This window comes from Miscanthus floridulus, chromosome 6 (genome assembly GCF_019320115.1).
Source record: "Miscanthus floridulus cultivar M001 chromosome 6, ASM1932011v1, whole genome shotgun sequence".
Classification (NCBI taxonomy): Eukaryota; Viridiplantae; Streptophyta; class Magnoliopsida; order Poales; family Poaceae; genus Miscanthus; species Miscanthus floridulus.
The window spans coordinates 23,214,111-23,229,386 of record NC_089585.1 but is presented as its reverse complement, the minus strand read 5'-3'; the positions used below and the strand labels follow the sequence as shown (position 1 = coordinate 23,229,386).

General features: G+C 47.2%; 1 protein-coding gene and 1 pseudogene across 3 annotated transcripts; both read left to right on the top strand.

The window, feature by feature from the left end:
* The first annotated feature begins 2,718 nt into the window (after positions 1 to 2,718).
* LOC136457847 (multicopper oxidase LPR1 homolog 1-like) lies at positions 2,719 to 6,306 on the top strand. 3 transcript variants are annotated; one of them, XM_066457850.1, is made up of 5 exons: positions 2,719 to 2,734; positions 2,892 to 2,973; positions 4,027 to 4,294; positions 4,426 to 5,910; positions 6,006 to 6,306. In XM_066457850.1, exons 3-5 carry the CDS (start codon positions 4,067 to 4,069, stop codon positions 6,060 to 6,062), a joined length of 1,770 nt encoding a protein of 589 aa, XP_066313947.1. In that variant the 5' UTR covers positions 2,719 to 2,734; positions 2,892 to 2,973; positions 4,027 to 4,066; the 3' UTR covers positions 6,063 to 6,306. The 3 variants fall into 3 exon arrangements, with proteins under 3 accessions (XP_066313947.1, XP_066313946.1, XP_066313945.1); XM_066457849.1 differs by having other exon boundaries at positions 2,731 to 2,973; XM_066457848.1 differs by lacking the exons at positions 2,719 to 2,734; positions 2,892 to 2,973 and having other exon boundaries at positions 3,710 to 4,294.
* Positions 6,307 to 7,761: 1,455 nt separating this feature from the next.
* LOC136460347 (multicopper oxidase LPR1 homolog 2-like) lies at positions 7,762 to 13,805 on the top strand (annotated as a pseudogene).
* Positions 13,806 to 15,276: the final 1,471 nt, after the last annotated feature.

The following is a 15,276-nucleotide window of genomic DNA, read 5'->3' as shown; positions in this document are numbered from 1 at the left end:
AAGAGAAGAAGATCGGGATGCAGCGCGAATCCGTAGCTTGACTTCGGGCATGCGTGCCTGCAACGACTCCGAGATTTGGGTCGCGCTTGGTTTCACACTAAGAACATCGCTTCAGCATAAACATCTGTCGAAGTTGCCTTTACATTTTACAAGTAGGGATACAAATGTATTGGCACGCAAACCCCGTGCAAGCAAAAGCCTCCCCCTCATTTACCGAAATACACCAAATCTGATTAACCATTTACAACATGTCCCATAAGATGCCTCAGTTTATAGAAAATATTTTCAACATCTATGACCTAGGTATACTATAAAAATATATTTCATAACGGATCTAATGATACTTGATACTTATTTAGTATATTACAGTATACTTTTATATAAATTTGCTCAAACTTTAAATTACTTGATGTAGCAATATTTTAGTATTGCATTCTTTGGAACGGAGGGAGTACTATTTACAATCTGAAATTAGTTTTGCTGGCATTGTCAAATTTGCACATCGATAAAGCTCACATATTATTATACGATAATGCTGCAGTTAGGGCGTCTGTCCGCCCGGACGCTTGCTACCTGGGCTACGGACCGGACCACAAGCCTGCTGGACGACTTCTGCGGCTTCTAAAAAACTAGACGCCTCGACGACTTCCTGACTCCGCCTTATTGCGTTCTCCACCGCCGCACCCGCGCTGCCTGCTTGCTGCAGCTGCCTCCTCCGCGCTACCCGCTTGCCGCGACCGCCTCCAACAAGCCGGCGAGCCTCCTCGTCGTCGCCGGGGTCTGACCGCTCACCAGTACAACTGGCTGGCCGGACCATCCTAGCAACAGCCATGCAGGCACCCGGACGCCGCATGTGGCCAGGCGACCAGGAGAGGGGGCTGTCACTGGCTGGGCCCAGGCTAGGTGCAGGCATAGTTGGCCGCTACCAGAGGCCACGCCACCATCCTCAGTTATCGGCTGACCGGAACAGGTCGTTTCCCGCTCTGCTCTGCGTCGTACGGAAGAAGGTTAAAAAATGCATGTTGCAAGCATATGTTTCAAGTGTTTCAGATGTTTTAGAGGTATATTGCAAGTGTTTCAGATAGATGTTACAAAAGTAGATCGGGATGTTTCATATGTTGCAATGGTTGTACAGTATGTTGCAGCCGTCTGTTCCCAATGTTTCATCCGTGTTTTCAGACGTATGTTGCAAGTGTGTTTATCTGGATGTTGCATACATTTTTACACATATGTTGCAAGTGTTTTATCTTGATGTTGCGTATATTTGCAATGGTTTTCAAGCGTTTTTGTAAGTGTTTCAGAAACTGTTTCATCTATCTTCAGGCATATGTTGCAAGCGTTGCATCTCGATGTTTCAAAAGTAGATCGGGTGTTGCACATGGGATGCGCGTGGAAAACGAGAAGGCAGCGTCTGTTCCCAATGTTTCATCCGTGTTTCCAGACGTACGTTGTAAGTGTGTTTATCTAGATATTGCGTATGTTTTTACACATATTGCAAGTGTTTTATCTGGATGTGGTGTATATTTACAATGTTTTTTCAAGCGTTTTTCAAGTGTTTTTTACAAGCATTTCAGAAACATGTTTCAAGTGTTTCATCTGTCTTTAAACATATGTTGCAATTGTTGCACCTCGATGTTTAAAAAGTAGATAGGGTGTTGCACATGAGATGCGCGTGGGAAACGAGAGGAGGCGCGAGCAATCCCCGTGAGCAGTCTGGCGGCGCTGGTGACGTCCGGGCGGCACTGGCCCGTGTGGTTGCGCGAGCGGAGGCATGCTAGCACGAGAGCGGGCGTGGAGTGCGGCACGCGCAGGAAATGGAGTGCAGCGTGTGCGTTCGTCCGGACGGTCCGACGCTAGCACTACCGATTATTATATATACTACATTCATCAAGAAAAAGATGCAATTCTAACTCTATCTCTAGTCAAATTGTCTAAAGTTCGATCGAATTTATAGAAAATACTATCAATATCTATAATATAAGATAGTTATAATATAAAAACTGTTTAAATGCCGTTTAAACACTAGTCGGTGACCAGCCGTGCCGTGTTTGTTTATCCCATTTAATTGACTGTGCAGCCCGAATAAACACTAAATAATAGGTGTCCGATTGTCTACTATTTAGCGTTTTGGTGAGCATTGGAAAACATATATCTCATGATGACTATAGTAACACTTATTTGGTATCATAAATACATTAATATTTCTTTGCATAAACTTAATCAAACATAAAATTGTTTGACTCGGTACTATATTAGAATTATGTAATTTTTTCTGACGTTGAATGCACGCATCTCTATTTGAGAAAAAAAAGGGTTTGGAGATCGCGTTCCTTTGTTTTTTTTAATAATTTTTTTAGCATGATTGGTGTTTTGGCACCAAATCTTTCATAATACTATATAGTACTGTATTAGAGTTGGTAGCCCATGCCATGAATGAACATTTCTTACACAAGCAAAGCAACGGCGCGCCACACGCTTTTGACGGCAGACGTACCACGCAAAGCCGGCCCTGCCCACTCCCAACAACAGGTTGATCTATTTAAATTACGCCGCTGATGCATATGCACTCTCATCCACATGGTGCTCAATGAAGCATGGAACTGCGGCTAGCAGCTAATATCATTATCTCATTTAAGTTAGCAATATCTAATCATTGCTTAATAGAGCGGTGTGAGGCGTTCATCTTGCTATTGCTAATGGCACGGGAGGTCCTCATTTGCTTGGAGACTATCTGGTACTGCACTCTCCTACTACTAATCTTTTTCCTGTCGCAGTCTAGGGCAAGCAAACCTGGTACCTGCTTCTCGGTGTGTGTGGCCTCATGGTTGCCTATTTATATGGTAGCTCGGCTTGGTTCAAGCATATGTCTTACAATTGTACGTACTCGGCAGCTGCAGGCCTCTCTCTCTAGCTAGTTCTGCCGCGAGCAAGCATTATTGTCCACTCCCACCACCGTCTATCTCATCAGCACTGGTTTGTACATCTGTCTGCTCATCTGGTTACCAATAATATACTGCAGTTTTAATTTCATTTCATTTTCATTTCGTCCTTCCGATCAGCATGGCCATTAGATATGTAATAAGTCAGCGTAGAGATCCAGCTCCACATGAATAGGCACACACGCACATGGAGTTCTTGATGATTATGAACAAGGAAGCTAAGCTTGCATTGGTAGCATATATGCAAATAAACATCTATCCATATATATAGCTCCACATGAAAAAATTGACTTATCGAGAAACAAGAACAACTTCTATTTTGATACCAGGGGAGTATATCTTATACCATCATCCGTTCAAAAAGGTCACCAATATATGTCTGCTGCCTGATGTGACGTCGACGTGTGGATAGTGCGCTAGGCTAGGCTATCCCTCATTTGCTTTCCAGACTTATAAGCCCCAGCAGGCCGCACTACATGTTCCTAGTAACTACAAATGCTTGTTCCGATCCATTCCCATTAGACGTCTTGATTATGCATATGCATGGTTTAGCAATATATCCAGTTGCCCATAACACTGGTTGTGTCACTTGTGTGTGCCGATGCGTCACGCGTGCGCGGTTGTACATGCGGCCATGCGGGCATCAACTTTTGTGAAATACATATAAGCATGCGATCGACAGCCAAGTGCTGCCAGTCTACCACTTCGATCGACAGCGTAGTGGGAGCTCCACATACATCTCGGCATGCATGGAGCATATATATAAACATTTGGAGCAGTAGCGCATCATGCATGATCTCCATCTGCAAATATATTGGCGCACCGCGCATGCATGCTCGCTCGCCAATATGCATGCATGCATGTAACAGACTGCATGCCGCTAGTGCTCCTCTCAGAAAAGTTTGTCTGCGCGCGAGACCACCACCGATCAGATGAGCATGCACGAGATAGCACTACCTGGGCGGGCTCAAATAATGATGGCCTGCACCTGCACGCACTACTAGCCATCCTTGTGCGTCTTCCATTTCGATTCCACCCCCCATCACGCCTGATGCTTCTGTCCTGGCTCTTGCATTCCGAGAATCAGAGGTAGTGTGCTGTAAGCAATAACAGCCCGGCCGGCCGAAATGGTCGCCGCCAGAGCAGAGCTCGCCGCTCTTCTCCTCGTCGCCGCCGTCTGCGCTGCCACCGGGTTCATGCCGCCGGTAACGGAGGACACCCTTGAGAAGGTGGCCGCCTCGCTGGAAATGTACGTCGACGTGCTCCCTCAGATGCCTAAGGTCCTCGGCTACTCCATCAAGCACGGCCGCCCCACGCCGACTCACCTCACCATCGGCATGTACCAGAAGAAATGGGTATCCCTTTATTTATTTACTCAAAATCTATATCTCTATATTATTTATATATATCTAAGTTGTGCGGGCGGAACACTGTTCAAAGTTGACTTTTATATTTCTGTGTGCGCGCGCGTAATGCATGCAAGCAGAAATTCCACCGGGACCTGCCGGCGACGACCGTGTTCGTGTTCGGCACGTCAGCGGAGAGCGCCACCTTCCCGGGGCCTACCATCGAGGCGCTCCAGGGGGTCCCGCTGTCCGTGACGTGGGAGAACCACCTCCCCGACCGCCACATCCTGCCGTGGGACCCCACCGTGCCCACCGCCATCCCCAGGAGCGGCCGCGGCGGCGTGCCCACCGTCGTCCACCTCCACGGCGGCGTGCACCCGCCGCAGTCCGACGGGCACGCTAACGCCTGGTTCACCGCGGGGTTCCGCGACACCGGGCCCGCGTGGATGACGCCCACGTACGCGTACCCGAACGCGCAGTCGCCCGGCGGCGCGCTGTGGTACCACGACCACGCGCTGGGCCTCACGCGCGCCAACCTCCTCGCGGGGCTCCTCGGCGCCTACGTGCTCCGGAACCCATGGGTGGAGGCGCCCCTCGGCCTCCCCCGCGGCGAGGAGTTCGACCGGGTGCTCGTCCTCGCTGACCGCAGCTTCTACGCCGACGGCGAGCTCTACATGAACTGCACGGGCGATAACCCGCGCGTGCACCCGCAGTGGCAGCCCGAGTACTTCGGGGAAGCTGTCACCGTCAACGGCAAGGCCTGGCCGTTCCTCCCCGTCGCGCGCCGCCGCTACCGCTTCCGCGTCATCAACGCCAGCAACGCCCGCTTCTTCAACCTCTCGTTGTCCAATGGCCTCCCGTTCCACGTCGTCGGCTCCGACGCCAGCTACCTGCCCCGGCCGGTCGTCGTCACGCACCTCCTCGTCGCCGTGGCCGAGGCGTTCGACGTCGTCGTCGATTTCTCCGAGTCCGTGACCCCCGAGGCGGAGCTCATCAACACGGCGCCGTACCCGTACCCCGACGGCGACGCGCCGAACCACCTCAACGGCAAGGTGATGAAGTTCGTCGTCGAGCCGCCGGCGAAGAAGGTGTGGAACCACCACGACGACCACTCGAGGGTGCCGGCGAGGCTGCTGGACTACGTCAAGGTCGCCGAGGAAAAGGCGGCGCGGAGGCGGTACATCGTGATGTACGAGTACGAGGACGAGGCGACGGGCGCGCCGACGCACCTGTACATCAACGGGAGGCGGATGGAGGACCCGGCGACGGAGACGCCGCGGCCGGGCACCACGGAGGTGTGGGAGGTGATCAACCTCACGCAGGACAACCACCCGCTGCACCTGCACCTGGCCACATTCCAGGCCGTGCGCGCGCGGGAGCTCGTCGGCCTGGAGGAGTTCAAGCGCTGCATGGAGAGGCTCAACGACGCGGTCCGCTGCGACGTGGGCCGGCACGCCGTCGGGGAGGAGGTGGCCGTGCCGGAGCACGAGAGGACGTGGAAGAACGTAGTCAAGATCGCGCCGGGGTTCATGACCACGGTGGTGGTCAAGTTCCTCATGGTCGACACCGGCAGGAGCTACCCGTTCGACGCCACGGCCGAGCCAGGATACGTCTACCATTGCCACGTAAGTAGCTGTAACAAGTTGATTATTACTACTATATTCATTGCTTATTACCAACTGATTGCGAATGCTTTGTTTTGTTTGATTAATACTTGCAGATTCTGGACCATGAGGACAACGCCATGATTCGGCCGTTGAAACTGATCAAATGGTGATTCGTCCACTACTTGAGCTACAGAATTTCACAGGAAATAGCTCATTCGTTTCAAGAAAAATAATAATAATGTAGTCAGCCAAACAGGGCGTTCAGCAACCAAAATGTAAATGGCTTCAGCTGTTATCAGATTATACAAAAGGCAACAATTTCCTCCAGAGATGTAACCCATATATATGTACATATAAAGGGCAGCATATAAATTGTTGTTATGTATTCTTGGATTCCTAAATACCAAACAAATGAAGGAGGTTAAATGAACCATCCCATTTCACTATATTTTTAATGCTCGTGCTCCACCAAGCTCACAGGCTGAATTTCGGCAAACCATTCACTACTACTATGTGCCCTTCACACACTAGACTTAGAGCTTGTTTGGATACAAGAGCTAATTGCTAGCTAGCTAAGATTAGCTGAAATTACATTGGGAGAGAAGAGGAAGAAAGAGATTGGAGGATAGGATGACATGCCGGCTCTGCACTAACAGTTCTATAATATAAGACTAACAACCATCCATCCTCTCTCCCCATCCTTCTACAATCACATATAACAGGATGACATTATTCCCTTAACTAACTGAAGAGATACAAGAAACCATATTTTAATTCAAATACGGATGTAGATATTGTCGGATACTAATACAAAAAGGACATCTCGAATTTGGATTCAAATTTGGATATCTACTTGATTTTGAAGATGGCATGTATCTATTTGCTTATCGATAGTTTTAGTATAATAAAATCATTATGGATGAAAGCATTTAAAATATAGCTATATAACACCGTGGATAAAGACAACTACCAAAAATTTAATATTTTAAACAATATTTCAATAATTAAATACAAAAAATACATGAAAATTGTAGACAATATATATTAATTACTGAATTTAAATAAATAAAAATAAATTCTAGAAGTATATAAATAAAATAAAATACTAATTAATATGATTAGCCATGTTAAAATTAGTTAAACTTTAGATTTATATATCATTAATAATATTAAAATTACATTAGCCATAGATAACTTTTAAATAATGATACATATCATTTGTTATGTTAAAATTAATTTTATTTACATTGTTAATTAGTCATAATTAGAATATCTAGATGATTTTAAAATAATTTGTACTTCGCGGATATGGATAATATCCGATATTTCACATTTTTGTCGAATACAGATGTGGAATCAGATAGAGGATAATTTCCAAAAGCGAGCACAGATACATCCATTTAACATCAATATTTAAATCGAATACGGATAGGATATTCATATTTACGCTAAAATGGATACGGATATCGGATCTTTCGAGCATATCTGGACACCCGCGTCCATCCCAAAGAGATACAGTAAGATCAAACAACTTTCCACTGGTGGCTAACGAAAAGATCGGTGGTTGATTTCTATTGAAAAGACTGTCCGATCGGCAGGGCTTTGGAGGAAGCTGCGGCGTTATTAGATATCTTGCTTGCTTTGTTTGTGTTCTTATCGTTTTGGTAGAGTGTTTTGAGCTTGGTAAGCTCCGTCCCTTAGCTGCAGTGGAGGTAGCGTTGCCGTTGCTCTGCACCGTTTTTTTTTAAGCTGGTAATCCCAGCAATGATGTACCTATAAGTGCTTTATAAAACCAGGATTTTCCTCCGTAAAAAAAAAAGGAGTAAGATCAAACCATTTCAGAAAACTAGGATGCAATCATCCCGTCCCATGCATCTTGTCCCTAAAGCAAATGCATCCCAAGAGAAAGTTGGCTTAAAAGTTGTTCCTAGTTCCTACTACTGTTCTGATGCTTGCCAATTGGCAAAAGAAAGCTTTCCAAAAAAAAATCGAGGGGAGAAGAGAATGCCACATCCTTCCCACAGCAAAAGTGAAATTGCTCGTCCACTAGAAATCGTCGACACCTCCCAAGCAGTCTAAAGAGAGATTCCTGCCCCTGCCAATCGCTAGATTTTTCTCTTGTCACCTATCGGTCAGTGCCCTCAAAACCAAGAACCAGGAAGCAAACAGCACAGTGCTGAAAGGTCCATCGGTGCCAGTTGCCAGCAGCAGCTAGCAGCGAAGCGAAGTCCGAGCTCTCCACTGAGAAAACCTCCCCTCTCTCCTCAAGACATCAGTCCCCTATATATCCTCCTGTTCTTCTTCTTCACATCGTCAGTGAGGTCCTCGGGGTTGTTGCGCGCAGCAACGGGGGAGAGGAGGCTTCCTGCTGGCGCCTGCTTGCTCGCCGTGGCGATGGTGTTGCAGGCGGCAGCGGTGGTGCTCGTTCTGGGCGAGGAGAATGACGGCGCGGGGGCCCTTCTGGACCCACGGCAGCTGGAGAAGTTCGTGGACGAGCTGCCGGCCGGACATGCCGAGGCTGCGCGGGTACGGCGTCACGGAGGGCGGCGCGATCGTCGCCGGCAACCTCACCATCGGCATGTACGACACCACCTGGGTAAGCGCTCGTAACATGTCCATGTTAGTTACATGTACCTTATTACCTACGTTCGTGGCTGGGTGCACAAAAATTACATGTCTTAGTTTCCTAAGCTAGCTAGGTTCACGTGTCGCCGTGCCTAGAAAATCAATCTATCCTTTACTTTCGTCAGAAACTAGGGTGTGTCTGGTTCGAGTTACTAAACTTTAGTAGCTAAGAGCATCTCCAAAAGTTTCCTAAACATTCTCCTAATTCTTATTTTTTTAGAAAGATGGAGAAAAACCCCTCTCCAACAACTCCTAATATTTAGTCCTAATCTTTTAGGACTTGAAAAATTCCTTCCCTTTCCGCGTAACTTTACGCGCTGCTCCAGTCGCACGTATCCGTCCAACTGCTCGCCCGAGGACAATGGCGTCGGCAAGCCGTGGACGCTGACGCGGAGGACTTCATCCGCCGCTTCTACGACCAGCTCCGCCGCCAGAACACCGTCGCGCTGCTCCCCTACTACATGCAGCAGGAATCCATCGCCCCCGCGTGATCGCACCGGCCGGCCGGCTGCTGGACCCTTTTGCAGCATGCCGCGTGATTGCCGCTGGCCATGTGATCGCTCGGGGTCGGAGATGGTCGTGATCATCAACCACACGTCACGTACTCACGTACGGTGCCTTGGTTGGATGGATTCCTTTGCTTCGCACTTTGCTTCGAGTACGACGAGACCCCAGCGGCTGCCGTCGCCACTGAGGAAGAGCAGGGCGAGCATCTCGTGTCGCCGTCGCCGATCACAAGGGTTCGCCCGCCCCCGATGCCGGGCTTCCTCGCCAACACCGGCATGGAGACCCGCTTCATGCCCACCTCTGAGCCGATAGCAGCCATGAACCCGCGTGGAGATGATGTGGGCCTCAAATTTGATTTTTTAGATGATATTTATTAAAAACTCTTGGAGATGAATATATTTTTCCATTCTAATATCTTTTTAGGAGTTGCCAAACTACAGATTTTTAGGAGAAAAAATTAGGAAACTTTTGGAGATGCTCTTAGTAACTCAAGAGTTACTAGAGATGACTAAAACTCTTTTAGTAGCTTTTAGTCATAGTATTTGGTTAAAAAATTACTAAAATGACTAAAAGCTACTAAATTTAGTAGCTACTAGGCGAACCAAACAGGCCCTAAGATAGTTTTTCGTCGTCTCGTAGAATTTAAATTTAAATTTATTATATGCATGTATATATAGCTCTATTCGATATGGTCGATGTCCTTTGAATCACGATAGATCGTCCAACGTAGTACGTCAAATACGAGTGATACGAAAGGGAAATTCGAGGTTTTAGAACAATTCGCAACAACGACCCGGCGTCCAATATCTGCGTAAGGTTTGTGTTTAGTGAGTCGTTGAAACAGCACGGCAAAATGCTGACTCATGATGCGCACCAAAAAACTTACAAACTCATTAAACATACTTCGTAGATGCTTAAATTAAATTAGACGTGACAGGCCACTGGTAAAAAAGCAATTCATCAAGAGTAATCGGTCAATTCAGCAATGTTATTTTTGTTAATTAAGCTAGCCTTCTGCAGCAATCTAACGATCGTCTTCAAGCGGCATTATTGGAGCCTGAATTAGAAAAAGATCGCACGTACTAAGCACTAAAGTATGCTGTTCAGCTTTTGAAAAAGTTAGGTTAAGCTCTCAACTGCTGTCAAGCACAGATAGACGGTTATTAGCACCTTTGACTCTCTGAGTGAATGGCCTCTCTAATTTCTAAAGGTTTATTATTATTTATTAGGGAAAGCCTCAACTGATCTGAGCTAGATCCATTCTTCTAAGACAAGTATCTATTTCTTAGGGATAGTTTCAGTAGAGCAAAATCATTATTATACCCATCGAAATTTAAAATATGGCTTTATAATACATGTAGATAAAAGACAACTCATTAAAATGACATATTATTATTGAATGTTTCAATCAGTAAATAGATAAAAATAAATAAAACTATAATAAATATTTCAATATATATACATCAATAAATAATTAAATTATGTGAATCAATATATAAAAAACAACTATTTAAAATTAATATAATTATCCATATTAAAATTAATTAAAATTAACCTTTATATATCATTAGTTTATATTAATATATTGTTATTCACCACAGAGAAAGCTTTTAAATAGTTTAAATGATTCATATCATTTGTTATATTAAAAATAATAAGTTTATGCTGCTAATTAGTTATAGTTATAAGTTTTAGATGATTTCATGAGGAACTTTGTTCTTCTCAAATATGGATAGTGTTGGATGTTTCGTCATTTTTTTAATATAGATCAAATCGGATAGAGAAAAATAGTAAACAACAAATCTCGATACATCTATTTAGCATCCATATTAGAGCTAGATACAAATATAGATATCTATAATTCTATATTGATACTAAACCATATGAATATTGGATAATTCATATGTCTAGACATCCGAATCCATCACTCTTCAAGCGGGCAGTCCCAACAGACAACAGCATTACAAAATCTCTTACCCACTGGTTTATTCATTGTTTGAGATTAAGAGGGGTCTGTATTTTTTTTACTTTCTTTTGCGTACAAAATCCATTAAGAATCATCCTATTCATTTGGACTTGTTTAGCTGATAAATCATAACTAAAAGTACTGTTGACTGATTTGTATAAGAAAAAAATAATATTCATTAGCTAAAAAAATACGACTTATAAGCCGATCCACCTAAACACGATTCGCGAAGTGGAGGCACCCGTCTACATCGTCGATCACACTCACTGGCCACGACGACTGAACCGAGTTAGCTCATGGCCCACGGCCCACGGCCCCACCTTATCGTGAATGGCAGGCAATAATTCACAGCTTTCATCGGAGCCCATTCGGCCTCTGGCTCCTTTTTGGAGACTTTCGTAGCAGCATCATGTGTGTTTTGCCCTCATTGTCAGCATCGCGATACAAAAGTTTGAAAAACCATTTCTAGTGTGAAAATTTAACGCTACCCTGAATTATGTGGCCTTTTTTCTTTCCGAAATGCTATACAACAACCTAGTGTTTTATCACCTGGTAACACGCGATTTTTTTTTACCGCGGAATCGCATGTTCGCCGCGCCTGCGCCGCCGTGCCTGCGTCGTTGCAGCGCCTGCGCCCGCCCTTCCCCGCGCCGCCGCCTTCATGCTCGTCCGTCCCCGCGCCGCCGCCGCCGTCCCCGGCATCTTCCTCAAGTCCGGCGAGCTTCTTCCCCAACTCGGACGTCGTCACCAAATTTGTTTCTGTCCTTTCATAGAAAAAAATTGTTACTTATGATTTATGATTTGATACTTGTGATTTGTGATTTGTGATTTGTTACTTGTGATTTGTGCCGAGGAGAAAGAGAAGACAGGAGAAAGATGAACAGTACAGGCGTTACCGGTGCTAAAACAGCCGGGCGTTAGAAAGCTCTTTTCTTTACGTGATTTGTTTCAGAAATTCCACCGCGACCTTCCGGCGACGCGCGTCTTCGCCTACGGCACCAGCAAGGAGACCGCCACGGTGCCTGGCCCCACCATCGTGGCCATCCGGGGCGTCCCCACGCACGTGACGTGGGCCAACCACCTCCCGCCGCGGCACTTCCTCCCGTGGGACCCCACGCTGACGACCGCCGCGGCGCCCGGCGGCCGCGGCATCCCGACCGTGGTCAACCTCCACGGCGGCGTGCAGCACTCCTCCTCTGACGGCCACTCGCTGGCCTGGTTCACCAGCGGGCTCGCCGCGACGGGCCCGACCTTCTCGCCGCCGCCGTACGCGTACCCGAACCGTCAGCCTCCCGGGAACCTGTGGTACCACGACCACGCCATGGGCCTGACGCGCGTCAACATCCTGTCGCCAGCCCCGCCGAGGAGGCCCCGCTGAACCTGCCGTCGGGGGAGGCGTTCGACCGGAACCTGGTGCTGTTCGACCGCGACTTCCGCGCCGCCGACGGGGCGCTGTTCATGAACCGCACGGGCAACAACCCCCGCGTGCACCCGCAGTGGCAGCCGGAGTACTTCGGCGCCGTCGTCGTCGTCAACGCGTGGCCGTACCTCCGCGTGCGCCGCCGCCGCTACCGCTTCCGCATCCTCAACGCCAGCAACGCGCGCTTCTTCCGCCTGTCGCTCTCCGGGGGGCTCCGCTTCGTGCACGTCGCGTCCGACTCCGTGTACCTCGCCAGGCCGGTGGCGACCGACAAGTTCCTCCTGGCGCCGTCCGAGATCGCCGAGTCGGCCGCCGACGCGGACGCGGTCGTCCTCAGCGACGACGCCCCGGCGCCGTACCCCGGCGACCCCGGCGAGAAGGCGGAGACCGTCGCCGTGATGAAGTTCGTGATCGAGGGCGGCGCCACGACGGAGCCGGACACCTCGACCGTGCCGGCGACGCTGATGCCGCACTACCCGAGGCGGCCACGACGCGGCTCATCACCATGTACGAGTACACCAAGGCCGGCACGGACGAGCCGACGCACCTGTACCTGAACGCGCTCTCGTTCATGGACTCGGTGACGGAGACGCCGAGGGAAGGCACGTCGGAGGTGTGGGAGGTCATCAACCTCACGGGCGACAACCACCCGCTGCACGTGCACCTGGCGGTGTTCACCGTGCTGGAGCAGCGCTCGCTGCGGCGCGTGGACGAGTTCATGGACTGCATGAAGCGCCGGAACGACGTGCGCGCGCGCCGGCTCGACCGCCACCTGGCCGGCGGGCGGAGGCACGTCGTTCCGCGGCAGGAGCGCGGGTGGAAGAACGTCTTCAAGGTGCGGCCCAGCGCGGTGACCTGGATCCTCGTGCGATTCAAGCCGCTCACTGACGCCGCGTCGCCGGAGGAGAGCCGCTTCCCCTTCGACGTCACCACTGGTCCGGGTTACGTGTACCATTGCCATGTGAGTACTGCGCGCCTCTGCCTCTGCCTCTGCAGTCTGCATCCGTCCCAGTTTTGTCTAATGGATTTGGGTTTCGATCTCGATTCTGTCCTAATCTTCTTTTGTGCCGTTTCAAACATGCAGATTTTGGACCACGAGGACAACGAGATGATGAGACCGATGAAGATTGTGCGTTGAACGTTTTTTAGGGAAAAAACACGATGCTTGATTTCTCTGCACTAGATACACAGTCTCTTCTTCTACAGTTCTACCGATCTCCACCTTTCTAGTGGAGCATTAGTGGACAACAAATTACTAGAATGGAATCACCTAGTTGCTAGAGTGCAGATTGTAAATATGCAACAGGTCCTGATGTGTTTGTTTGACACCTGCATAAGAATGAAATTTTCTAAGCCAGTTCGATGAATAAATTCATAGACAATAATAGCGACAAAGTTTCACAAATAGTTTGACGTTCAAAGATACCTTTGAAGATTAAAATCTTCATTTAGTTTTTGAAAAGGTAACTAGTCAAAGAGAGATTGGGTGCAGATACCTCTTGTTGTTTTTATTAAGCCAGAAATATTTAATATCTCCTCTTTGAGTGCACTTATCCTAGATTCCTCTGGGGGGCGGTTCATATAGTGCTCGGTCTTAATCCATCCCTAAATATTTATAACTTATTTAATAATTGGTATTCTCCAAGGGATAAAACTTTTAGATCATGTTTATTGATAGGTGGAACAATGATCTGCTTGTGTATTTGGCTAACAAGAAACAGAATTATTTTTGACAAATGTCGACAAAAACCTATTTTGTAGGTCTTATTTAGGGAACATATGGGCTATAGTTTTAGGCCTAGTTGCAATAGTGCAAGGAGAAAGAAAAGTTGGAGAATGTGGTTATGTGCCTTTCCGCCTCCTTTAGATGACCTGTTATTTCACAAATTAAGTTATCAGTCGGCTTTGTTTAATAAACTCGGTTGGGATTTGTCACGTGGTATTTGTAACAAGGTCGTTTGATTCCTCTTCCCAGAGGATGAAGCTCGATTTTTCTTTCCATTATCTAAAAAATCTTTCTATGTTATAACACCAACAGAGAGTCACAAGTCTTGTTTGAAACCACTAAGGGCTTGTTTGGGTGCACTTCTATCCACCCTAATTCACTCTAGTACATAAATTGAGATTGATATAAGTGCATTTAAACAAGCTCTGATGGAGCAGCGAACACTTAGTTTAGTCTGAGCTGCTCCAGGAAACGTTTTTAAAATTTTTTATGTATGGGAAAACAACATTCCATCAATATGGTGATTATCTTGAGCTCCGCTGCCCACCTCTCATGAGCCATGATCTGCATGCGCCGTGTGCTCCGGTGGTGTGGGCACGATCGTTTGGGTTTTGGTCTTCTGGAGTTACCGGAGCAACGCGGTGGAAGTGCACAGGAAAAAATGTGCTGCCTCGTATGGTATGTGATGGGGCAGTCGCAATGAGCCAGAATGCAAATCACGACGATTGTGAAGTCTGCTAACTAAGAGGCAGTTTTGAACGGATTTCGTATATAACCTATTTGGATAGTTTGAATTGAGGTGAATTGGAATATCTTTATAGAGGCCTACGTGTGTACATATATGTGAGTATTTTTTTTGAAAAATATACATGCACATTTCTAATTTTTTTAAGAATATTAAATGGATAGGGGTGAGTATGCGCGGAGTGTTTGCGAACTAGGTCTCGTAAAAAAAAAGATAGCGAAGAAAAAACCAGCATGTTTGAGAAAAAAACAAAACGCTTGGTGCTCTATTTGCAACGTAGAATTTTCCCTAAATCTTGTACTTTTTTGTGAAATTAAATCGGTTTTTGTGAAATTCAAATCCAATGATTTCAGTAACAACCCTTCATGCATTTCAAATGATCCAACAGGCGTGTC